At 43.2% G+C, this 26,636-nt stretch overlaps 2 protein-coding genes across 7 annotated transcripts; both read left to right on the top strand.

The window, feature by feature from the left end:
- Window positions 1–177: 177 nt before the first annotated feature.
- Window positions 178–7,444, top strand: ewsr1b (EWS RNA-binding protein 1b). 5 transcript variants are annotated; one of them, XM_085908748.1, is made up of 15 exons: window positions 178–310; window positions 758–794; window positions 1,168–1,219; window positions 1,400–1,478; window positions 1,596–1,803; window positions 1,890–2,143; window positions 2,216–2,354; window positions 4,999–5,036; window positions 5,590–5,619; window positions 5,693–5,808; window positions 5,879–6,008; window positions 6,084–6,173; window positions 6,265–6,391; window positions 6,475–6,828; window positions 6,935–7,444. In XM_085908748.1, the coding sequence occupies exons 1-15, from the start codon at window positions 199–201 to the stop codon at window positions 6,969–6,971; spliced, it is 1,803 nt and encodes a 600-aa protein (XP_085764874.1). In that variant the 5' UTR covers window positions 178–198; the 3' UTR covers window positions 6,972–7,444. The 5 variants fall into 5 exon arrangements, with proteins under 5 accessions (XP_085764874.1, XP_085764871.1, XP_085764873.1 ...); XM_085908745.1 differs by having other exon boundaries at window positions 1,331–1,478; XM_085908747.1 differs by having other exon boundaries at window positions 1,328–1,478; window positions 1,896–2,143.
- A 147-nt stretch (window positions 7,445–7,591) lies between these two features.
- gas2l1 (growth arrest-specific 2 like 1) lies at window positions 7,592–26,351 on the top strand. 2 transcript variants are annotated; one of them, XM_085908738.1, is made up of 6 exons: window positions 7,592–8,346; window positions 9,390–10,583; window positions 17,780–17,887; window positions 21,525–21,621; window positions 22,121–22,421; window positions 23,799–26,351. In XM_085908738.1, the coding sequence occupies exons 2-6, from the start codon at window positions 9,882–9,884 to the stop codon at window positions 25,687–25,689; spliced, it is 3,099 nt and encodes a 1,032-aa protein (XP_085764864.1). In that variant the 5' UTR covers window positions 7,592–8,346; window positions 9,390–9,881; the 3' UTR covers window positions 25,690–26,351. The 2 variants fall into 2 exon arrangements, with proteins under 2 accessions (XP_085764864.1, XP_085764863.1); XM_085908737.1 differs by lacking the exon at window positions 7,592–8,346 and adding an exon at window positions 9,181–9,255.
- Window positions 26,352–26,636: the final 285 nt, after the last annotated feature.

Here is a 26,636-nt window from a genome sequence, read left to right as displayed (position 1 = left end):
TGTTGTTGGTTCTCAAACGCTTGGTAACAAGAAGCCGGGGGAACTGAACGCTGTTACAAATTGCGATTTCATATTTTCGTACAAATACATAAAATAAAGCTCACGAGCACTGTTATCGTCATATACGAAATAGACTTTCGAAAGACACTGTAGTAGTTGTGTTAGTAGGTCAAATCAAGTATCGCGTTATTTGAAAAGATGAGCTTGTTATCTCGCGATATTTCCTGGTTGTTGCGCACTCAAAGGCGTCTCTCCAACAATCAACTTTGTCCAGTCGTCTCTTACAAGACATACAAAATGTCGGCTCCTGGTACGTGTAGATTCTGGAAAAGTTTCGTTATATAGATTCCGTAATATCGAATCATGTATCATTGCGTGAGTGTTTTACTTTATTATTGCCAGGCGTCTGAGAATTATATTGTTTTAGCTCTACTGAAGCAAATGTCCATTGTCGTGAATTGGCGCCTGGCACAAGGCCTAATGTGATTCGACGTACTTCGCCATTTGCCCCCATCCCGCTGCACAATTCCTCTTCATTTTGACGATCTTTTCTCGCTTTCCATCATTTTGATATTAGGAATCATAATTTGCAGTTAGCTGCATGATCGTTGAAGCCTCGCCATTCATGGTCGCGGTTGAATGGCGCTTAAACCGCGGGCCGGTTGAACGTGGTGTTAGCACTAACATTAGCATCGGGGCGAGTAAAAGGTTTCAAACCTTAACAATTGTAATTTTTTTTTCATGCTCCGTACAACAGATTACAGCTCCTACAGCCAGTCCAGTTCTCAGCCGGGGTAAGTATTCAACAAACTGCATATAATTAATATTCGGTGTATTTTCATTGTTAAGTGATCACATATTCTTCACTAGTATTTGATTTGATTCTGTTCATTTCGGCAAGTACAACACATTTATTACAACTTAATTTCAAATGTTCTTTTACACGACTTGTCGAAAAGGGAACCGGGTTGAAGCAGTTCTGTTTATCTAATCCCGTCCCGATTACAACCAAATTTTCAGTGCCAGACACACAATCTACATTACAACAGTTCTAATTATAAAACTACCATAATCATGTAGAGAGAAGCAAAAGATAACAGAAATTTGACCTGGATAACATGATTTGAATACACAATAACAAATAACTTGAACTTGCCTTCTTTGCAGGTATGCTTCCTATGCTGCTCCGGCTTCGCAAGGTTATGGACAATCTGCCCAGGTAAATGATGACTACTTATTGATCGGTTGTTCATTCCGTGAGAGAATTTAACGCAATATTCACACGCATAACCTAAACAATAATTTAATTTTGCGTCTAATTTGACAGCAGAGTTATGGCCAGCAAAGTTATGGATCATATGCCCAGCCTGCTGCTGCTGTTGACAATTCTTACACCCAGGCAACCCCTGCTGCCGGGAGTTATGCTCAACAGCAGCCGCCGCAACAGTACAGCTCCTCCTATGGCCAAACAGCTCAAGGTATGTGATCAGAGAAGTTTTTGAATGGATTCTAGATGGAATCAGTGGATTACCCAATGTCAATATCTGATTTGCTCATGGGCTCATTGAGGGGAAAATGTCTTATTTGCTCCTCAGCTGGCTATCCCGCTGCCCAGTCGACAGCTCACGGTTACACTCAAGCCTCCCAGGCTTATGGCGCTCAGGCTTATGATGGCGCTCCTGCTGCTGCTGCAGCCGCTGCTGCTCCAGCCCCATCCCAGTCTTATGGGTCTCAGCCCGGTTATACTGCTCAGCCTGCATATCCTGCTTATGGTCAGCAGACAGCTCCTGCTGCACCGCAGAGGTGTGCCCATTTACATGAAATCTTGAGAACACAAATTTAGTCAAGCTTTTTTTCTTTTTTTAATGCATTTTTCCCCCTCTCCTTAGTTACAGTGCGAACAGTCAGCCGACTGGTTACAGCCAAAGTAGCTACTCCCAACAGACAGGATATGGCCAGCAGCAGTCTGGTTACCAAGCCCAGCAGACCAGCTACAGCCAACCTCAGGGTGGGTACCAGCAGCAGAGCCAACAGCAGCCTCCCCCTTCCTATCCACCCCAGGCTGCTGGTTCCTATGGGCAGCCCCCAGCCAGCCAGTATGGCCAACAAGGTGGACCGCCCAGCTATCAGTCCAACCATTACAGTAAGCTTACTTCCTGTTTTACTACTGCGCTATTTCCATTCATATTTTGATGGGAGTTGTCATTGTTTCCAGATAATTACAGACAGGATGGTCAGGGAGGAGGCTCTGGCTACTCCGAGTCTTCAAGGTACTCAGAGGGCAGGAGCCGTGACGGTTTTGACAGAGGAGGAATGATGCATCGTGGCCGTGGCGGCATGGGTCGTGGCATGGGGTAAGTTTCTTTCTTGAGCATGTGGCTGACTCTGTATTTTGACTCTGCAAGTGCTATGGCTGCTTAGGGCAGGGCTGAGGGAAAATAAGCCCAAATTCTAACGCTGGTGATGACCAGAGGGATTTTTCAATTGCCACTATGAGTTTAAGACATTTGCACCATTGTTTTTCTCAGCTCTGTGACTAAATTGCCTTTGGTAAGTGAAAGTTTTGTATTCATTCAATCGATTTATTGGGGCCTGTGCATAATATAGGAAGGGAACATCTCTGAAGGTTTCAGCTGAATGATTTAAATAGCAAAGGTTGATCGCAAATCAGACTTCAATTATAATTGCTAGACAAAAAAGGATTAATGCGTCTTGTCTACAGTTGATTCAACTAGCGCTCAATTCGTTGGATTTCAATGCACCTCAAATGTTCACAATTCACTATTTCACTGGTATACTGTAGAGGTAGCGGTGTGAGGGACCTTCATGTTGTACTGTTTTTAGATAAGGTTGTCGTTTACGACACATCAGGTTGGTGTGAATGAGTCTTGCAAATGGTTACTTGACTTCAGTAAGTTCGGACTGATGTTCATCAAGGTTGTCACTAAACAATATTCTCAACTAAATTGTTTGCCCTTCGCATAAACCAGCTTGCTTGGGTGTTTTTCTTTATAAGTACATCAAGGTTGTCCCTAAACAATATACCCAACTAAGTTGTTTGCCCTTCGCATAAACCAGCATGCATTTTTGTTTGTTGTTTTTTAAGTCTTTTTCAACAGCATTCAGTGTTTATCCCTGCACTAAGTGGCTAATTATCACCAACAACAGAAAGGCAATTGAACAAGGGTAAAGGTGTTGCTCTAGGTTCCAAAAAACATGTAGTATGTGTACCTAAAGGCAGGTCAAATGAGTGGGTAAACATTCTTGGTTTTCCTCTTGAATTTTGTTTCAAGTTATATCTGTGGCTAACCGTTTTTATTTGGTGGGTTTACTTGTAAATTTATCCTAAACCAGTACTGTATTCAAGTGACGGTGTGGACACAAAAACAAACGTAAAGCACATTTTACTGAACTGAAAAGCCCCTCCCAGTTTTGTCCTTTTATTTTTATTTATTTATTTCAATCGCTCATTTATACCAGGAATCAATATGTTTGAATACATCCTACAAATGCACTCTCTTTATGAGTGATGGTATTATCAACAAGAAAATATACTTGTGTGGTCATGAGTGATTTGATATTGGAGAGACAGAGGAGGTGGGGTCACATGCTACTCATGAGTGATTTGATATTGGAGAGAAAGAAGTCTCCAAAAATTAGGGAGGTGGGTCATATTACTTTGTTTTAGCCCTCTGCACACTTTGGCCCATTTCATATTTGGTGCCTTTTGATATGCATCACGTGTGCGTGTTAGCTGGTTTCCCCCAAGCCATATAACACAAAACTAACCACAGTGGGATATTTCTGACTTTGATGTGTGTCTGCGATGAGTAGGTTCTTAATGTTTGAAAGCAGGCGCAGGTAAAGAGATCACCGAGGTACAATGCCAAGTTTTGTTTTTGTGATGGGATTTTGGGGATGGGCTGAACAGAAGGGCACTTTGTCACATGTGTGTAATTATTCGTTGGGCAAACATGAATGCACTCTAATGTTTAAGGGTTCCCATATCCTAAATAATCATCAAAATGCAGCCGTTCATGAAATGGTGTTCAAATATGACATAATGCAGCATACACAACTGCTTTTTTCTTGGTAAAGGCAGATTTGAGTGAATTTGGCATGTGATAAGTTGGCAATTCTGCAGAAATGATATCAACAGGGTGTAGATTTAAATATTTCAGTTAAGAATTTTAGAATTGCACAGGGGTATTCAGGGGGGGTGGTCACAATGTCATTTTTGAAATGTTTAAAACTGTGTTTTGTGTTTTTGGAATTCAACTGTTTTGATCAAATTGAGAACTTTTTAACATGCTTTGTCACATTTATACCGTACAGGTAACAGAGCCATTTAAAAGCATCTTTTCTCTAGAAAATATCTGTACTCAGTGCAGAGGCGCCAACTTAAGCCCCACAGGAGGGATCTTAAACAGATTGGGGGTCTGCCTTATTTTCCAACAACAGAGGATGGTGGTGTTTCTGAGCATGATGGGTGTTTTTTTATTTTGTCTTGTTTTTAATACATGAACAAGTGTGTTTAAAAAATCACAGGTTATTCGTGTAAAATGTGTACTGTTTAATTGTTTTTTTTGCTATGTAACATTATTTAATTTACTTTAAATGTATGCAGTGGTTAATGTAAACTTCCAGATGCATTCTAATGTTATTTTTCTATATATATATCTGGATCATCTGTTAACATATCTAGACCATAATGGTAAAAGCAATTGTATATTTGTCAATGCATCTGAAATCATTTTACAAATGTATAGCTTCTGTCACATTCTTTTCAAGATTCTATACACAACTGTTATCACTAAGTTACTAGTAATAAGTTAACACATGATACCACATTGTGAATAACAACAGTAGGGGCTTTTACTTGCTGTTAGCCACGCTAGAATGTTTTTTTGACTCCCTCAATCAAGCCACTTTGCTCGAGCCATGGGATGTGGCTGTAAAAGGGAAATGGCCTTCATATCTTCATTTATTCCCCCATAGCAGCGCTGGAGACAGAGGTGGCTTCAGTAAGCCTGGTGGTAAGTTAACGAGAAATTACACTGGTTAGTCCTTTACAAGCCTTAATAACTTCCAACTATGTTTTGAGTATTCATTTTTGCTATTGTGGTATGGAATGTCAATTTTATGAACACGTCCTAATTGGGGGAAATTTTTCCAGTGCCTAAGACCAATTTCAGAGGGTTTTTTGGTGAAATTCAACCATTGCTTATTGCGTGACCAAATTTCCAAAGGGTAATGGAAAAAAATGCCACTCGTGACTGGGTTGACTTTAAAAAAAAAACAATCTATCTCAAATGTTACTTTTGGTCTTTTGGGGAGCATTTACTTACTGGTCTAAGAGGCTTTTCACAGAGCACAAAATTATTGTTCATTGGGGTCTGAGGTATTTTACGTTTTCAATCATGTGTACGCTATGATGGTTTAACATGGCCCCACAGTTGTGTAATGAAGTCTGAACTCTGTTTTGTAGCACTCCTCAAGTGTTGTATACACGATTTGAGAAGGATGTACTGACTAAATCCCCTCCCTCACTCTCTTATTTCTTTTGCCCCTCCACTCACCGGACCATAGGACACATGGGCGGCGAAGAGCGTGAGATTGGTGAGTTCAGTTTGAGCACACTGATCATTTATTTGCTGTTAATTTTTTATAAAATGAAACTGTTTCTCTTTAGGACGACCTGAGGAGCAAGACGAATCCGAGAACTGTGCCATCTACATCACTGGCTTGACTGAAAAGGCCAACATTGACGAGATGGCCGAATTCTTTAAGCACGTCGGACCAATCAGAGTATGAATAGGGCTGCCGGAAGATCGTGGGAACCAAACGGTTGGAAGCTAACTCCTTATTTTTCCTCCAGTTCAATCGCAGGCTCGGTCAACTTGCCATTAACATCTACACTGACAAGGATTCGGGAAAGCCCAAAGGGGATGCCACCCTCTCCTACGAGGAGCCTGTCTGCGCCAAAGCCGCTGTGGAGCACTTTGATGGTAGAAGAGTCTGTTTAGTTTTCAGCATGTCATGTGTGAAATGAAGATGCTTATTTTTGTTTGTCAAACTTACAGGTAAGGAGTTTCAGGGCCGCAAACTCAAGGTATCGATGGCACGCCGTAAAACCCAGATCCCCATGCGCGATGGCATGATGGGCCGTGGAGGTAAGTGTAGAATGCTTCTCTTCTTTTTGTTTTTGTTTGACATATTCAGGTTGATGGGGGCTTTTTCTAATTGTGGCACATCACCCGCTAGGTATGATGGGCCGTGGCGGAGATCGCGGCGGATTCATGCCTCGAGGTGGACCACGTGGCATGGGCCGTGGCGGACCTACAGGAGGCAACATGCAACAGAGGGCTGGCGACTGGGAGTGCCCTAATCCGTATGTACTTGTCTATCTTTAAGCACACGAGTGCAGTGTGAACACTTCTTGCTTCAATATGTGTGTCTTGCATTTCATTTCAGGGGTTGTGGGAACCAAAACTTTGCCTGGAGGATGGAGTGTAACCAGTGCAAAGCTCCCAAGCCTGAAGGCATGGGTGGCGGGCCTCCATTTCCTTCTGGAGGTGAACGAGGCAGAGGTGGAATGGGAATGCGAGGGGGCAGGGGCATGGACCGCGGCGGTCCCTCAGGTGGCCCCGGAGGTTTCCGAGGAGGCTGGGGAGGCGATCGCGGCGGCTTCAGGGGAGGCGATCGCGGCGGCTTCAGGGGCCGCGGCGGCATGGACAGAGGCGGTTTCCGCGGTTCCGGCCGAGGAGGCCCACCCATGGGTGGCAGAGGAAGGGGAATGGGCCCACCCGGTGGCAAGATGGATATGAGGTACAGCACGAGCCCAAATACTCCCATTTACCGTGCGATTGGGAAGGAGCTGGAAAGCTGTTGAGACGCCAGCTAATGAGCGTTGCTTTTTGTCGCTCTCTTTCAGGGACCATCGCCAGGAGCGCAGAGACAGACCATATTGAATTTCTTCTTTAACCTTCCTTGTATGGGATTTGTTTTTTAAGATGAGCATTTTTAATTTATGATTCCATATTGTCACATTCTTAAAATAATGGCATAGGTCAGATTTGGCAACTTATTTTTTTGGCCTCTTATGTTGGCCACCTGCGACATCATACAGATTATTCAGGTCTACCTCTCAAATGAAGTTAAGTACGATTTAAACTGTATTTGGTTCGTTTTTGTTATGGGGCACTTGGGCCATTTTACGAAGGTGATGATATGTGGATAGATTATCTAACTGCTCTCAAACATCCTGTGCAGTTTCCGTTTTTACTTTATTCTAGTTTGTTTATATGCCTCCTTGTTATGTGCATGTTTTTGTTTTTTTTTTAAGCAGTAGTTTTGTCGCTTATCAACAGTATTTGTTGTAAAATTGCCTGCCCCTTTTTCCCTACAGAAAATGTTGTGGGCAATAAACCTTTTATGGATAATATGCAGTCTGTTTTGCGTTTTTTAAAAATGAAAGTTTCTGGGGATGCAGACTCAAGTGCATTATCCCAATCTGCAAAACAAACTGTAAATTTCCTCTTTTATTATATGAAGTGTATTCTAGTCAAGAATACATGTGAATTTGTTGTTGCGTGTTCGAATTAAATATACAAAGCTTAATTGCCTTGTAACGATTCATAATTTGGCGGCTGTCCAAATCCTTGGATTCAATGCTTGTTCATACCAGAAGGTGGCGCATTTTGTAATAAGACGTGACTTGTAAACCTTCAAAGAATACTTCGTTTTGAGAAACTTTAGTCTACATGTAAATGAATCCCCCTCATGGTCAGTAGTGGGGCACATGGAGTGTTATTTTATTTGCAAACAAATTGATTAAAATTCCAAATATTTGTTTCCAACAGACAGGAAATAGTTCTCAGTGACTGATTAATGAACTTCGACACACGTACAAACGCTTTACTGACAGTGAAACTGATTCACCCAGGCCCAGAAAATGATCTCATCACAACTGCTACCCCGCTTCCCTCGTTCACTCTCTTCCGCCCCCTCCCTTCCCTTCTTTTTCCTCACTCGTTCCAGAACAGACACATCCCTCTTGTTTTAAATCAAAACAAGCCCTCCTCCTTGGCAGTCGAGGTTGCTCGAAACTGTCACAAACCATGAGAACTCACAAGATGTTCCAATGGAGGATAAATGAAATAAGTTCATGTTTATACTTATTTTCAAAAACAAATTGCGATTGCGTAAAAAAGATGCTATAATTGTGTTTGTGTCGTTTTGATAGTAGTGTCAACCAACTAATCTTTGTTTACAGACTCTTCAAGGCCCCAAGCAGGTGAAGTTTTTGCTTATTGTCATTACACCCCAAAAGATCCTGAGAATCAGGTTTGTTGGCCCAACTGTTGATCACCTTTAGATCTTTGAGAAAATGTATGTTTTTGTAAATATATAACAGTGGATCATGCAGATGAAAATGAACTTTGCAATTTGACATCTACTGTTTCAAAATGCTCTGTTCATACGTTGGTGTATTAGTCCTTTAATATATTTAACACACACAGAGAACCAAGACTGATAAAGCTCTACTAAAGACGCACAATCTTTATTGAAGGTCACACAGCTTGAGGAGAATTCCTGCAGGATGACAGTCCCATGATCTTGAGAGACTTCAGTGTCATACAAAGACTTCATTTTGGCAAAAATAAAACCACTCTTTACTGTGAAGCATTTGAAAAATAAATTACTCATATATTGTCACAATGTATCATGTTGATCGCCGGATAATTCAGTGAGCTTCGGTAAATGTCGCCCAGTCAGATGTGTCTAATTTGGGTTATTTACTGCTTTGCACTGACTATTTTTAAATGATACATTTAGCAGTCTAGAAGCAATATGAAGCACACACTGAAAAAAAAAAAAAAAAGATGCAGAAAATTTGTCGAACAAAGTGCACATGCAGTTACTTTCCAAACACCCTGTACAAAGATTTGGCGGTTTTTATTGTTGCATATAAAATGTAACGCAAGTTCAGTTTTTTTGTGTGGAGTTTGCACGTTTGACCTTGAAAACCTGGTTATGGTGTGTTGTTAGTATGTTTAGCAATGTCCTGAACAACAAAACATATGTACAGCATATGTGATGACGTCATCCTGTTTTGGTCTTTGAAGATGAAATGCAATGACGTTTAGTCTTTTATCACTATGATCTTGAATATGCGGGAAAAGTCAAAACTGTCAGAGAAGCTACGCGTTTTGTTCATGAAATTGGATATCCGGCAAAGAGAAGGCGTAAAATGTAAGCTATCTTTTCTGATCTCATTCTATTTGAGTCTGAAAGTAATTTGAAGTTGTTGCAAGGCTTCTATTGGTTGACGCATGACCCGGGGACTATGGGGTTAAGTTCTTCTCCTCCTCCTCCTCCTTCCCCAGTTGATCCACATAATGGGATGTGCCACCGCGTCGTTCGGCTGCCTTAAGCCCCGCGGCAGGTCAACATCTTGAAGGCAAGAGGCAGCGCGGCATGGGCCGAGTTTCTCCGTGGCAGTGCCTTGGCTCGCTGCCGCGCAGAGGTGGCTGATTTCATCTTGAAGGAGACCAAACACGCGGCCACACGTGGATGATTGCGGGCCATCAGGATCCAGGGGGCGCGTTGACTGTTCGGAACAAGAAAAACGGTCTTCGCTCGCCGAGACCCAACTGCAACACGCATCCATCCACGCGCCGCGGCAGCGGCCATTCGCATCCCGCTATGCCCGTGACAGCGGCACAAAGATTGGCCTCCACTAACCACACATGCACTACGGCATGGGTGCGTCCAAACGCTTACTGCGCTTTATTTTGCAGATGAGGATTTGGAAAGCGGTTGCGCAATGAGGCGATCTGGAATCAAGTAAGACTTTTATTGATACATAATCCGACAATATGGCCGATCAAAGCAATATCCAGTCCGCTGCCTCCAAGAGCATCCGGCCCTTTAAATCCAGTGAAGAATACCTGTACGCCATGAAGGAGGACCTGGCGGAATGGCTAAACACTCTTTACGACCTGGACCTGAGCGCGGAAACCTTCATGGATGGCCTGGAGACGGGCTGCGCCCTGTGTCGGCACGCCAACAACGTCAACCGAGCCGCCCAAGACTTCCAGCTGGAGTACCCTGAGGCGGCCCAGTCCATGAAGCTGCCCCGCAAAGACGTTGTCTTCCAGTCTCGCAACGTCAGTGCGGGTTCATTCTTGGCTCGGGACAATGTGTCCAATTTTATCAGCTGGTGTCGCCGGGAGCTGTGGATCAAGGACGTGCTCATGTTTGAAACCAACGACCTGGTGGAAAGATGCAACGAGAAGAATTTCGTCTTGTGTCTGCTTGAGGTGGCGCGTCGCGGCGCCAAATTCGGCATGTTGGCCCCTATGCTCATCCAGCTGGAGGAGGAGATCGAAGAGGAGATCCGAGACCAGCAGGGTGGCCTGCAGATGGACCCCGGAGAGCCACCACAGGCGCAGAGCCCACCTGGCAGGTGCTTCGGGCGCAGGGAGAGCAACCACAGTGTGGAAGACGAGCCTGAGCCGGAAGCTTTCGTGTGGCCCCAGAAGAGAGTTTTGTGTGACATGAGAAATTTGGATGAGTTGGTAAGTCATTCTCACTCACCCAGTTATGCCTAACAGACATGCACACACATGTTTGAAGTTCTGTTCCTTTTTCTGGATTGTGTCCTCCTCAACTGACGTGTGACAGCAGCACTATTGCAACTGGTTGTTGTTGTTGCACATTTGGATCACTATTTTTGTAGACAACATGCGGTCAGTGTAAAAAAAAAAAAAACATACAGTGCGGGGGCAAGTCTAGTTTATCGTGTTTTCTGGGTGGGCGTTCCGTCAGACCTTGTTTTTTTTTTTAATTACAAGGCGCAAGCAGTCAGATTCTGCTCTTCACTGATGTGTGATGGATTTCATCGTACTTCATTCGTAAATATGAGATCAGCATGCATCCAACCCTCTCTCAATCACTGTAGACATCAAATTATTATTATGATCTGAAATATATTTTACAAAGCACTCTGGCTGCGGCACAATGCGCAATCGGGGTAGAAGGGGGTCTCCAAGTTCCTACGCACCTCTTTGCTGAAATAAATGGGAATGAGGGGAGCTGCCTCCCTTTGATGGTAAATACATTGACTGTCTTCCTTCCCACAACGGCGCAAACGCCCCTTTCTACCCGTGCCCATGCACCAAAATACATTACGTTTGTTTGACTCATTCTTACTCATTTCTGATATCAAGTCTGTACATGGCCCAGTCAGACATTTGCAGCAGTGTAGCCCCACTTAGTGTCTGAATATAATGGGGCAAGTAAAGTCAAGTCAATTTTATATTTAGTCAAAAACATACAGTTAATACAAGAAAAACAGTTCAGTCTTATTGCAATGCCTACCAAAACAAATGGACTTAAGTTTTTGTGACGCATTCCACAATTTAGGGCAACTAACTCTACAGCTATACCTTTGAATTTTTAGTCTCGTGCAAAGGAAAGTGAAAAAATAGTTGTACCTCCTGTTTAGCAGCAGACAAAACACATTTTAAGTTTACTCCTTGAGAAGAAAATGACCATATGTAGAATTTCATTTGTAGAAATGCTGAGTCCGGGATCAGTGTACTTGTACCTAATGTCGTGTCCAGTCAAGTTTTTCTCCCACACTCGTGCTGCAAAAGAAACTCGTGACAAGTGGAGCGTATCCAAGCACGTTAAGGTTGCACGTCAGTGTTTTTTGTGTTAGGGTTGTGTGAGAGAGAGGCGCATTGCATTCCTTCTTACCTGAAGAGTTAAACTCACGTAGGAGAGATGAGGTCAAAGTTCGTTCGAATGACGTTTCTTGTCATTAGAGTGTCAAGGCGGCTTTTCATCATCTGTGCCATATTCTATGCCACTCGCAAATCAGGAAGTTTGTGCGTTTTTATGTCCAACTATTTCCCCGTAGCCAACATATACAGTATTTGTTTGCTTCGATGACATTTTCTTTCCTGTCATTGTGGGGAAACCTATTGACCTCTTGCCAGGGCACGCACATGAGATAGGCAAAGATCTCGTCAGAGGCGAAGCTAATGAGCGGGTCAGACTGAGCAGCAGCACACACGCTCGAGGGTGAAGTTAATGTTTGCCCGTTGATGAGCTGAACAATGTGGCTCTTTGACACTAAAAAAGATGACAGAGCGTTTGAGGGAAGAAGTAGGGGGCTCCGTCGGCAGTCACGCCCGTCAGACAGCAGAGCAGAGTGCTCCTGACGTGCCCTCTGTGGATAGACTTTGTAAGATTGCGGAGGAGGATGTGTCCAGACTGGCTCATATGATTTAGGATTATACAATGACACTAATTTTAGGACAAATGTTCCCTGTCTCTCATATTTTGTTATTCAAGCAGAGACTTTTTGGAGGATGTTGAAGAGTTTGACTTGTTTCGCCTCAATGCTTTCACAGAAGCACATATTCATTTGTTTTAATTATATTCTCATTTTTGTTGACCTACTTGAGGCTATTTGTTGAGTCAAATGTAAAGACAGTCACGGAAGTTGGGTGTGGACAAAAATAACCGGTCCTAACACTCGGGGTGAGACTGTAAAGTGCAGGTCATCCGTGTTATGATCCCTACTTTGGTAATTACTTGCAAAATTGTCACTTTATTTTACTTGTCAGCACTGAATAATGTGACTTTTTAACCGTTGACCACAATTGTTTAGAATGATAAACTACTCAATAACACTCTCGAGAGACACTGACTATTTCGTTGGACTGTTGTATGTTCCAAAGGCTATAAAGTGATATCAGTTGACGTTTAGTCGTATTGCTTGAGTTTCCCCCAAAATGATGGATTCATATCCTCATATTGCTAACTAGTGGCCTGGCACACAAATCATGATATTTTCAGATTTTTGTTCTGACAACGTTCTTGTGTATTGTTGTGTCAACATTCCTAAAGTGTGTTTGAAATACAAACCAACTATTTATTGTTTTGATGGGCTCACAAATCTATCCTCCAGACTATTTTGGTATTTCTATTAAAAGTCACAGCCTGACTGGAGATTAGTCTTCCCTAATTAACTGGAAACCTCATTGTGTACAATCATGTCTGTCAGAGAAGGTAAAGTTGCAAGGTTTCATTTTATTGATCCGCAGCTGTTGTAGTAGATTGTGTGACTTGTGCTCTTCGCCATGCGGCGTTTCCACATTATGCAGTATGGCTGGCAGTTGACTCCTTCCTTAATGACTTCCTTTTGTTTCCCTTTTGTCATTGATTTCTAATAATGCAGCATTGTTCGACCCACTCGCAAAAGGAGCTCTCTATTAATATCTGCAATCGCTACTTTTGGGTTATTGATTCCCAGAGAAAGAAACCCAAAACAAGTAAATAAGTATGCAGTTGTCCTATTTCCCAGAATAATAATAGTTCCAGCTATTTAAATGTCCTAAAAGCAAACAGCTTGCCGTCATGTTTGCAAAGCTAGGCCATGTCCGGTTTTACTTTCCTGGTCCTTGCTACACGCCCATTTCCAGCATTGTTGTTTTGCGGTGGTACGCTGACGCCTTTGCCCTTACTCATCCCACCCTGAGACCGCTTTACCCTTAAAGTTAAGGAAGTAACCAGGCACTCATTTCCTTCATCACAACTTGAGTCAGTGGCATGTGCGTCAATAGTTCTGCAAAGGCAATAGAATATGAGTGACATCATTCCTCCTTGACATTGTCCTCAGTCTATATGTCTGATGTTTATCCTCTGCTTTAGAGGATTTGATCATATCGCCACTGGAGAGGGATTATGAGAGTGACTCCCAAGTTCATATACATTCCACAATATGCATTTCTGGCTGATATATTTTCTAGGTTGCTGTTAGGCCTTGAGCTACTGTGTATGTAATCTGAAGACAAAACACCGTCTTTTTTTTTTTTTTTCTCTTTCCATATTTCCAACCGGTTCATCTTTTTACTCAAGCAGAACCGCTAGTTCCCATCCCCCACCTCTTCTTGCCCGATAAGAAACAGTACAGTCTGTCTTGTGGTAAATGAATAGACTGCCACTACTGACAGCACCGTAACTAAATGCTGTCATTTCAATCAAAGTCTTTGTTTGGATGGAGATCGGAGCAGAGGTCGAGGCGAAGATGAGGGAATACAGCGTAGCCTTCATTTATTTAACACATGCTCCAGCTCATGCATTGATGAAATGCCAAAACAAAAAAAAAGCACGGCAGACAAAAGAGCGGGTGCCCGGAGTGACTTTACTGTACACTCGGCTAAACCTGACTGCAGTGGATGCTGCTCTGAGAGCAGAGAGCTACAGTAGAGCGCAGGAAAAGTAGGTCATTCCTGCCTTGCATTGGCTGACACGCTTTGCTGAGAGAGCGTCGCATCACTCACTGCTCCCGTCCGTCCGTCTCCTTTGTCACATGCTCTCATGGCTGCAAGGTGTCACCCGTTTTGGGGTTGGGGACTTTGCACAGGGTCCAACGTGGCCGTTGTCCTGGCTGTGAGAAACAACTGACTTTATTGCCATGTCATGTTTCATGACTCCTTCTAAAAGCAATTTCAAATCAGCTGCTTGTCCGCATGATCTGTGTTTTAATTGCGTGTTTATCTGAGCGGGCTTCTGTCCATGTGTGGTTATTTTTTGCACCTGCCTGCAGCGTCTTCAAGTAGGTCTCAGGTGGCCGCTGCACAGAATGAAACCATTGATTTCTCCGGTTTAACTTTCACCATTGATTTGACTTCAAATGGAAACATTTTCCAGGAATGTTGAAAAATAAATGGTCAGCCATCACGTGATTTCTATGTCTTCAATATTGAATAATTTTAGCCTGGATAAGGTCCCGCTGCAGCTAACTGTTGCGCAACATTCAAACACATTCCCTAACTTGTTGCTTTGGGGTTGGAAGTGCCTGTTAAACTAGCTATGTTCTGAGATAAACACCATATTTTCAATCAAGCGTGTACATGTTACAATTTATGTGACTGGAATTATTATTAATTGCTTTGCAAATTAAGCTGTACTAAAAATATATATATAATGAAGCGAAGGTAAGATCTAAATAGGTGATGTCTCCTTTATGTCAAGCATTATAGTCGGAATTATGCATCATGGGAAACTTTTCAATCTGTTATGCTTTTTGGTTAGTCAGTCCATTGTGAAGTAAACATGGCATGGTTTCTATCTATGAATTTCCGTTCATGACCGAAGCTCATGTATTATAATCCTTTTTATTGTGTAAAAATGCCATATCATCACAATCTTAATTCCCTTTGAAAACATGGTGTGTTCTCTCCCTCCTTGTGATTGACTCACAGACATCAAATAATGTAAATGCCTCCTGTAAATTCCTGTCAAGGGAGTTTCTATAATCTCCAGTTTTTTTATCATTGAAGTTTGGTCCTAATTATCTCTTGTATAACAATCCTGTAATGAGCCCGTCCGTCCGTGTGCTCGCATGCAAGCACACCTTGTGTTTGTTAAAAAAACACTAAACCAACATAGATCGTCATTTGTACAAAACCTTCCGAGCCGAGTCATACACGTGAAGAAAAGGAGGACTAGCATGCAAAATCTTGATCCCTTCCCCTCCCATTTCCCCTGTTTGCCGTCCCTGAGGGGGAAGGCTCAGCCCTCAGTATCAGTCCATCTCTGCCACGAATGCTCCTTCATGTGTTTGCAGGTCAGGAAGGCATGGAATGAAGACGTTTTGACTCACACTGTGCAGATATGACTCCGTCACAGATATTACATGTTATTCCAGTTCAACCAAAACCAAAGTAGCCTTTCTTGATAAAAAGAAAGAATAACAAGTTGTCACTCTATTTATGCATCTTATCATTCCAATCGCGAAGATATATTGTGGATCACTCTGTTTTTCTCTCCGCTTGGAACATCTGCAGATCCGACTCCAAGCATCTCATGTGACCAGCATTCATTTATTATTCATCCATCAGTTTTTCACCGCCTTCAGGCCCCTCTTCCTAATATTTCCCGACTGACCTTGTCTTTCTCCTCCCCCTCTATCTGGTTGTGGATGTGTAAGACGTGCGCGCCTTGTGTGTGCCTGTGTTGTCGATACAGCAACGGCTTGGGAAGAGCACACATTTCATTTTAAGAGGAAAAACACACGGCCGAGGATGTGACCTCATGAAGCTGAACAGCTGAGAGCAAAGAATGAAAAAAAATATGGCAAACTGAACCATTGTAAAGGGAAGGGTGTGTGCGTGTATATATATATATATATGTGTGTGTGTGTATTTGCCTCACTGTGTCTGTTTCCATGGAAATGGTTCCATGAACTCACAGGCTGGGTTTTTTTTCCAAACAGGGCTACTCGCATATTGAGAATCGCAGTGACAGAGCAGACAGAAAGAGGGCAGGCGCATGCACACACTGTAGCAATGGAAGCAAACAAAGCACAGTGGGTGTAAAGGTGACTGAGCCAGGTGGGAGGCTGCATGCCAGCTGGGATTCCACCCTAGTCGTAATTCCCACCAGGCCTCGCCCGAAAGGAACCTAGAATCTTAGCAACACACTAGATGAAGGCTGGACTTCATTTATCACATATGCCTTGAGTACTGCAGCATTATAGCATCTGAATTAAATTATATTGCAATAATTGGTTGGCTCTTATTTCAAAACATTGCCAAGTTGGAATGCAAAGGCCTTCATATCTTAGTACTACTACTACTACACTGTAAAAAATGCACAATTTGTTTTTTGGGAAGAGAAAACGGCAAACTTTCAAATCTAGACATAATAAAGCCAGCAAGTTCTTTTTTTTCTCCAGAACATTTTAGCTGAGTTGTTTTTTCATTTCTATTTAAATTGGGAGACAAAACAGGCGACAATCAGTTCCGGAAACTCTTCCTTATTTATTTGTCGCGAAACGTGAAAAAGTCAAGTTTCTCAAATCTAGCGAAATCTAAATGATTTTGTTGAATGTTGAAAGGTTGTTGGCTTGACATTTTGAGCACACTCAACTTCTTTGTTTTTGGAGTGTACTTTTTACTTGTCACACTTGTTACTTCTAAGAATAAATACATGCTGCATGTCACTCTTCTCACCCCACATCACCTCTCCACATGGAATTTTCTTGGATTGACTCGTATAATTACCATTATAACTTATTGCATCTCTCATCAACTGTGCTAAGTTTTTTTTCCGTCACACATTTAGAGAAACTTTTTTTTTTTGCTCGCTTTATGTTCTGTAAGCCAACAAGATCCGGGACACTTGTTTGAGACAGATGCCAAGAACAACATGTGAGTTGTCCAATCATGTGAGAGCCCTGGGCTGTGTCGCACAGGCGGATCTCACTCCACCCTGCAGTCGTGTCTGACTCCAGTTGCCTAATAAGCAGCCCCAACCACAGCAAGGGCGCTGGCTCGTGATCACAATTCAAAATCCAGCTGGCGGGGCTGGCCTGCTGACATCATCATCATCATCATCACCACCACCCCCTCTGCTACCGCGCTGGTTTGTGGGCTTCTTCCCTGCCATCGCTCAAAACAGCAACAGGGTCACATAGGACAAAGAAAATTCACTGGCATGTCTCAAATGATCTTCTGAAATTAGGCAGGAAGTGCTTAAAGGGGTGAGGCACTGGATCACCTGGCAAGAGTAGAGTTGGCAGGAAAATGACGCACTCTCCAAACTTATTGTTTCTGTGACACTTTTCTCTGCAAAGGTCACAAGTACAGATACGTGACAAAGCATGACCTCATGTTGACTTTCCAGACATTTGGGGGACAGGAAGAGGTTTACGGAGCTCTTAGCTAACGTGTATGTTGCGTTTTGTTCCTTTCAGGTTCGTGAGATTCTGGGCCGGTGTTCCTGTCCAGCTCAGTTTCCTATGATCAAGGTGTCGGAGGGAAAGTACAAAGTGGGAGACTCCAGTGCGCTCATCTTCATAAGGGTATGTCGGTCAACCTTTGTCTTCTTCAAGTGTAATTATATTTAATTGTATGTTACTGGAGAGGATACAGTCCAAAACGTGCTTTAAATTGAACCTTGATCTCTTTGGGAGCACACGTTTGCATGGAATAGAAGCTTCAAGTGACTGCGAAACATGATGTAATCAGCTGGATTTATCCTGTAGTTTGCCATTATTACTGTTCTTTTGAGGTCTGCTGGAGTTGCATCATAGCATATGGTGAGAGCTTATAAATCAAGCTCTATGTAGGAGGGATGACAGAGGGCTGTCTCAGCATGTGGAAAACTCAGATTTCTTTTTTTTTAAACGTCGCATTCGGAACGAGTCATCGCAGAACAGTGGAAAAGTCTGAGGACAAGCACAGTCTCCTCCAAGATGCCGATTCACCTCCGATTTCATCACATTTTGAAACAGGTTTTCCCATAAGGAACAATAGAAATTCAATTTCATCCACAATCTAAAACCCTTTTCAAATGACATTTCACTGTTCTGAACTGTCCTACAAATGAAAAAAGTAGTTAATTTGAGCATAATAATCTTTATAAAACAAAAACTAAATCAATCTCACACTTTGATGACTGAGTCAGCCCTGGTGGGAAGGAAGGCCTTCTTGATTCAGATGACTTCATGTATGCACATGCAATTATTACTTCCTTAGAATTGCAGTCACAAAATTGTAACAATAAACAAACCTCGATCTCAAATCCAATTTTATTCATAAAGCACTTAAAAGACAATATCTTGTACATTATTCCAAACTACAAATCAATCACAAGACAGTTGAAGATAACTGTTTAATTAGTCAACAATAATAAAAACAAATGACTGATACGACAGTTTCATTTATTATCAATTTAATCATGTTCCAAGTTTGTTTCTACATTGCATTGAATTTTGAATTTATGAATTTTGAGGTTCCACGGAATGCATAGCAGCACTGTGTTGACTGTTTTGAGAGTATTTATCTGGCCCACTCCCAGAACGGCACTTTTTCCCAGTGAGACACAAATAGAGCTTTAGGTCATTTCCTGCATTGGCCTTTATCTCGGCAGTATTTTGTGTCCGTTTCAGATTAGGAGTTGCCACTATACCCGCATCAAGCCTCACAGGACTGGGTGGGGAGACTGCTGGGCAGTATTGATTGGCTCTCGCTTACCTAAATGGCAGATTAATGGCCTCTATAGCATATTGTGAGCATTTACAGTCTAGATCTGCCATACTGTCAATGTCGATACACATTTCACTGAGTGGTCCACCATGTCAATACATAGTGGAATTGCATAAATTAAAGGTAGCGTCTCTTAGTGCTTTTAAGGTAGTAAAAACTGAAACCGTTAAATAATCCATCTTTGAGCATCTTTATATTTGTAAAAACAGAATAATTCGTTAGATCTCGTCATACCATTCAAAATGAGCTATTATTGTGAGTGCTTGTGTCTTTTATGGGTTTGCTGTGTTGCCGCTTTTTTCTTCACAAGTGCATTGTAGGGGTGTGCGCGTGAGTTTGTGTGTGCTTGTTTTTCACTTGTCAGATTAGTTCTCTTCTTCCCACTGTCTCCGCCCGCCCATTCCTGGTTCCTCTCTGAGGATGGCAGTAATTATGCATATGCCCGAACAGCCATACAAGTGTGGCCAACACGGCTCTTTGATTCTACTGAGCAGAGGAAGCTGCGGCCGACTTGAATGCCAAAAAAAAAAAAAAGAAACCTATTCAGCAGCTGAAGCTTTGTCAAGGGTGTTGATGCTAAACAACGCCACGAAATAGATAAAGCAAATGGGCGATTGATCCATTCCTATTATGTTTCTTTTCTTGAAGGGAGGCCAGTTAAACTGAGAAAGGAATGCTTTGAATCATGAATATAGGATTTGATCAATGAAACGTGAGAGGAAATTGCTTCAACACCTGCATTTATTAAAACGCTGTTGCCATAGAAACAGGGATCGAGTGTCTCTAGGCTCAGCAGCTGAGCCAGCAATGCACAGTGAAAGATGGTCCTTGAGCATCTTTCAAGCCTTCTTGTGGGATCCGGAAATAAATATAGGATGTAAAATTGATGATGTCATAAAATGAAACAAAGACATGATTGGAGAGCTTGCAACTACAACCCCAAGACAAAATGGAGTGCGTTGTTGAATAATGTAATAGATGATTTGGCATGGGACACTGTAAATCTGCTCGGATACTGGTTTCATATCGACTCACTGTTGCTTGCATCATTCAGTCTCTAATCATTTGGCTTCTTTTTTTTTTCTGGCACTTTAGTATTAAGTGATCCGTACTGTTTCACTTTATGGAAAGATAATGCACCCTGTATTATGTTCCCACAAAAAATGACATCACTTTAAATACGATTATCTGCGGACGTACAGTACATGTACAAGGCAAACAAAATTTGATAAATGATCAAAATTACAACAACTTATTCATACATTTTTTTTTTAGATTTCATAACTCAATCCACAAAGCCTTGTTCAGGATACATAAACTCAATCCACAAAGCCTTGTTCATGATGTGTACGGCCCGAGTCGAAACACAAAATTGAGTAGTGCCATGAGTCGATGTACTAGAGGACGCATCAAAAACTGAGAAAGTAATTCAACTCGAACTTAGGTGGTCGTATCAGACAACCAGTGAAGCTGTCACCAGCCTAAAGCCAGGTCAGTTGAGAGTAAGCAGTTTATGCTCTGATAGAGATAAGCAGATCAGCTGTTTTGACGCATCATCATGCAGGAGGGAATCAGGGTGAGCCAGATGAAGCGACGAGTGGATTGACGATGCATCGCAAACGTATTACAGAGAAGGTGGGGGTCAGACAGAGGCGCGCATTCAGTGTCTGTGCCCTCTCCCTGACCACCCAGTGATTAGATGCTATACCACGTGTGATGTGCCCAAAATACATTTTGCACCAGGATAAAAAGATGTACCCTCACGGCTTGTCCCGAGCTCGGTCTCGGAGAACCCAGGTACGACCTTTTCAAAACATGCGGCTGGCAGCGTCTATTACACAACGCACGGCGGGGCGGCGCATCACATCAGGCGGCGTGTGCTGCTTCAGTGGGGACAGCTTCTGCCTGGAGGGTGTGTGGCTCTTTGCTTCATCTTGTGGATGTGTGGGCCTCAGAGAGCAGAAGAGAGTCAGAAGTGACATATCCGTGACCCCCTCGCCCTCTGTTATAGGGACACAACACACACAACCCCCCTTCTTTCCCCGCCTCTCTTTCTGACAACTAAATTTCCAGAGAGGACAGCAGGGGGTGAGTTGTTACCATGCTAATTTCACCATGCTACCCTCTGAAGGAATACCAATTGAGCCCAAAATGAAAGTAATGGCTCTATTATTCTACCTTTTTTTTTTTTTCAAACTGTGGGTTGGCATGGCAATGACAGCAGCTGGGCGTGATGGAGGAGAGAGAAGGGGAGGGCGAAATAAGGGGGCATCTAGGTGTTATGTAACATCTTCGGCAAGCTGTCCCACTTGTAGAATTTGCATATCTATTGACTTGTGCAGCAACACATGAAAACAAATTATGCATTTGATATTGTTATAAATGATCATGTGATTTGTCTAATGAAGACTTGTTTTCTGTTTTGTTTGTTTTGTTTTTTCTTCCCCTCAGGTCCTTCGTACCCATGTGATGGTGCGCGTTGGAGGGGGCTGGGACACATTGGAACACTATTTGGACAAGCATGACCCATGTCGCTGTGCTGCCTTTGGTAAGCTTGTTTTTTTTTTCCCCTTTACCAAAAAGCAACATTGCTCCATTTTGTTTGCTTGAATGCCATCTGATTCAAGGTTATAAACAAATCATCTGCAATGGGCAAACTGTGTTTAGACAAGGTGTGGACACCGTAAGGGTCAAACGTGAGAGGAAATTCAAGTTGTATCCATTCATTGCTGTCATTCGGCTTTGTGTATACGCCTTTTATTTTGTTTGGACATGAGCCAAGAAATGAAAACATTCATCCAGGTTTGTAATGGAAAATGTGCTTTAACCTCAACCACTACCTGAAAGAACCTACATTTAATATTGCAGTAAGTCTTTAGAAGCAGGTCCAAACTGTTTATGAAGTGGTGATGTCATGAAGTTCCGTACCGCTGATGCAAGCTGCTATTACTTTTAATCAGCGTTGCATAGTCACACTTTTGATATTCAAAAAGTTAATTTGGTTGTCTTTCTCCTATTAAACCACGTGTTTACTCATCCTCCCGCAGCCCATCGATACCATCAAGCCAAGGCCAGCGGTCAAAATCAGGGAGGCCAGAGTAAGTCCTCAAGCGCACATTCTTCCCGCTCCACAAGTCCCGGTCCACACTGGCGAAACGATGGCATGGCACCTTACAAAACACCCGACAGACGCTCGATGGAGCCCTCATCCACACCTTGTGCCTCGACCGCTTCCACAAGGCCAAGCCACCCTCAGAACTCCTCTGTTCCCGCTGAAACAGAACCTCGTACTGGTCTTCCACGGCCACCCAGAGATCGCTCAGAACCACGACATTTCAACCCACTGAGGTGAGTGCATGTCTGTAAAGTTTGATTTCAAGTGCTTTCATACTTTCTGAGGTTATCTTTTTCCAATTGTACTCTTGTGTTACCTGGCAGGGCTGACAGAGAAAAGAAATTTACCACAAGTGCAAATGCCAGGAAGCAGATTAGATTAGACTAGAGCAGATTTATCTAATCTCAGGTGACATTGCCTTGATAAAGCTGCCCCGACCGGTCGGTCACTCTTCAGCACCTTCTAGTGGAGACTATTCGACGATATGCTCTTCTTTCTAACCACTTGTCAAACTTTCCATCGCTGAAGTGAACGTGATGACCTTTTTTTTTTTTTGCTCATGCTCGACTGGAACAAAAGAACTGATGCAGTCCAGAATTTGCATGTACGTGATTGAGTAGTAGTGACAAAGCCAGATTAACAGCATTGTCCTGTCTGCTGCGTGTAAAGACAATTAGCCTGATAGATTTGCTTCAATTCAAACGTTCCTCATACATCAAGCAAAAAGCCATCGCAGACATAATGATGTGGATATTTTGAAATGAAGTCTATATTTAGAAATGACATCAAGTAAATGTGTTGTCCAGAGCACTTTCAAATTAACTCTGAGTGGGCGTTGGATTCCAGACTAGCAAAATCGTAATTGGCCAACTATCCCTCGACAACTGTCGAAAGCTAACTGGGGAAGTAGGTCAACAGGTGGCCCAGCTTTCTAGAACTAATGACCAAGTTTGGACACAAACTTATTCATTTGCTATGGATGATTCATTTTGTGGTGGTTTAAAGCAATCATTGATGATACAGTAGATAGATGTTATATTGACTGTATTTATATTTACTGAAACACAATAGGTAAGTGAGAATAGAATGGAAATATTTTTTTTAAGGTTAACATTTTTGTTTGTTACTGTTTTAGATCATGAGCAGGTGAGGCAGAGGCAAAATGCAACTGATGTACAGGACGTGCACAACTCATTTTTCTTTTTTATACAGCAACCTTTACTTACTTGCTTCTCTTAAGTGCACAATAAGAGCTGATTATACAGTCAGAGTGGATAGTCCCACCGGTGCATTACAGTGGAACAGTGCCTAATTGAGAAATAACAGTACTGTGTGTTTAGTTCTAATCCTCCCACTTGTTCTCATCCTGACTGTAATCCCCCCCCCCCCTCGGCCGTCACAGCCCACTGTACGGAAAAACACTGAGCCTTGGGTCACTTAGACATTCTCTCGTCAGTCAGCTTGTCACAAAGCTCTTTTGGGGAACTTTATCAAGTATGTCTTTTGAAAGGTTGCTTCGATGCAAATGTGTTGCTTTCTTGAAAGATGACTCCTGGGAAAATAATAATGAAACAAATATGGGTATGTGTTTTTGAATCTGCCTTTCTCAGGAATAGGGAGACAATGTTGCCGGTGACCAGACGTCTCTCTGGAGACAGTGACTCTTCCACAGCGTCCTCCAAAGGAGGAGGAGGAGGACGTCTCTCTCTTAGCGGGACATCGCATCGCTCTAGTGAGGAGGTTGTCTTACTTGTCAATCGCAAAGAAGGCAAGCATGTAATTGAGAGGCCGGCAAACCTGAGCACACCACGTAGCTCCTTGCCCCGTGCACGCAGCCAGTCTCGGGAACGCTCAGTGATCCCATCCGCGCTGAAACCTAACCCACCTCCAGCATCCGATGGGCTACGACGCGCACGGACGGAAAGGGGCAGATCTCTTGGTAACGACGGTCCCAGAAGGCTACACGCTCCTCGTTCTCAAAGCCAGAGTAGGGTACCTGGCCACGCTCGATCCAGCGAAGCCATAGCAGGACCTGGCCCCGGGCAACCAGCAGAAAGACGAGAGGACTCTCGCAATAAACAAGTGCCCCCGTCGTCTCCCAGACTAGGTGGTGTGTTGTCCAAGAGGCAGTCAGCCTCATGCTCCAACTCACCCATTAAAGGAGTACAAACCAATAACAACAACAGCCCCAGTAAGAAGACAATAACCACTCCCAGGCCCCCTCGCATACCCTCCACGGCAAAAGCTAAACTTCTGCCCCCGGTCACTCCTGGAGGACGAAGATCTCCTCATTCATTGCCCCGGAACTCTCACTATCATGCCGCCCACCCTCCTCGACCGTCCCATGGCACTCGACCAAACGGGCGAGGCCTCAGTAGAACCTGGTCCGGTCTGGACCGTCAGGGTCCTGAGGAGGAAAAACCGGGTTGTGGTTTCCAGATGCTGCCAACCCTGGACCCCCAAAGAGAACAGGACCTGTATCGCAGCTTTGAGGCGGAGTATTTAGCCAACACACAACAAGCCAGAGGAGTGTCGAGAAGAGAAATGGGCCAGCATGGTGCGAGAACCCCTTCGGTACCAGTGCTCACTGATTCTAATGTCACAGATTCTGCTTATTCATCCTCTAACTCCTCCTCATCCTCCTTGAACGTGGGTGCAAAGCATGGAGCCCTGCCGGACCTCAGGGAGTCTAAAAGGGCTAACCCCTGTCACTTTCCACTAGAGGACCCCTTGAATTTACTTTACAGACACAACATTGGTCAAGGGGAGGCAGAACACTGGAGGGAGCATGGTGGGGGTCTCAAGAAACTCCCAGCCATCTCGAGCAACACGGGGCAGAAAACACACCTTTCTTGTCCAGGAGACACAAACAGACTGGTGAATCAGGTCGCTCCTCAACCTGTCAACTGTACAAATATGAATGGAGACCATGGGGGACAACAAGATAATGAATGGCACAAAAATCCACAAGGAGATATTCTCCCCGAGGCTCACCAGCCAAACTTACCATATGATGTACAGAATCGTAACGGGAGTGATGACCTCCCACCCCCAGAGGCCTGTGATTGCTCCTACCAGGACTCCTCCAGTGAAAACTCTTCAATGTGCTTGAGCCTAAGCGAATCCCACTCCGAATCTCCCCCGCCCACGTCTCCCCTGGCCAATGGCAACACGGGTGGAGAAGGAATAGTCCCAGTCGCCCCTATTTCAAAACACAAACTTGCAACCAGAATGAGGCCTCGCGTCAACAACGGCCCAGCAAACAACCCCTCACGCATCCCCACACTTGTCAGTTTCAGAGACGCGCAGGTTCGCGACACACTTTCGCCCTGCCACACGCCACCCCTTTCCCCACATAACTCCCACCCTGCCACTTGCAACATCTTGCACCAGGCCATTACTGATGTGGTTCATCCTCAGCCTTGCTCTCCTGCCATGGGCAACAAGGATCGCACCTTCCCTGGAAAGTCAGGGAGCCTGGACACTGAAGCTTGCATGTAGCACAGAGAGAGCTGTTGGAAATAACACCAGGGGCGGTTGCCCTTACTGTTGACTACTGTGTAAAAAGTATATACATACTTTGGACTGAGCTATAGACTTTTTAATTGCATGTCACTTTGCTTTTATTTTGCACTCTAGCCAAATCATTTATTACCAAAGGAATGGTGTTTAACATGTTTTTTTACTATCAAGGTGTGCTTGGGGAACGTTTTTGCCTATAATAAGGTGTTTTTGCTTGATATTTAACAGGGCAAAGGAGAGAACATATGTGCTGCCACGAACCCCAATGAGGGGTAGGTATGGTTAAGTGCCAGAGATTTTAAAGCTGCAATTTTTCCAAACTCAAAACCTTAGTCAATTTTATTGGCGCCCTCTTGTGGTTTTCCACGGCCTTGAAAGTACAAAAAAAACTTTTTATTTTCCTTTACTATAATATCCATGGGTTAGATTGTCTTTGATGCAGTGCAATGGTTTAGTTTATACTTTTTTTTTTAATAACTGTGTATGGGCCAATGAAGGTTATATTGCTTTGTCGTCATTTTCACTGACAAAAACATGGAGTTTTCCGCCTCCAACTCAACTACTTACGAACCCACACATGTACAGGTTTCAATTGCATAGTAGTGAATGAATGTGTAAATAAATACATGTATATGTGCCCACTGAGGAATGTGGATGCTTTGTATATAAGAATAATGAACATAATGTACATATTGGCTGTACTAAGTCCTGGGCTGCCTTAGCTATGCAATATCGGGTGGTGAAATGCCTTGATGGTTCCCTTTGCCTTAAAATATTTTCACAAGTTAGGTTTTGAATGTTTCTTTCAAAAATCACAACACTACATTGCTACCATTAATGGTTAATTAAATTCCAGGAATTGAATAAGAATGTTCAAAACTGAAAGGGCCATTGCCCAGTTTTTGTCCATGGATCCTGTTCATTTT

The sequence above is a fragment of the Syngnathus leptorhynchus genome, chromosome 4, assembly GCF_054491065.1.
Source record: "Syngnathus leptorhynchus isolate UIUO chromosome 4, UIUO_Slep, whole genome shotgun sequence".
NCBI lineage: Eukaryota > Metazoa > Chordata > Actinopteri > Syngnathiformes > Syngnathidae > Syngnathus > Syngnathus leptorhynchus.
The sequence above is the reverse complement of the archived record's forward strand: the minus strand, read 5'-3'. Positions and strand labels throughout refer to the sequence as shown.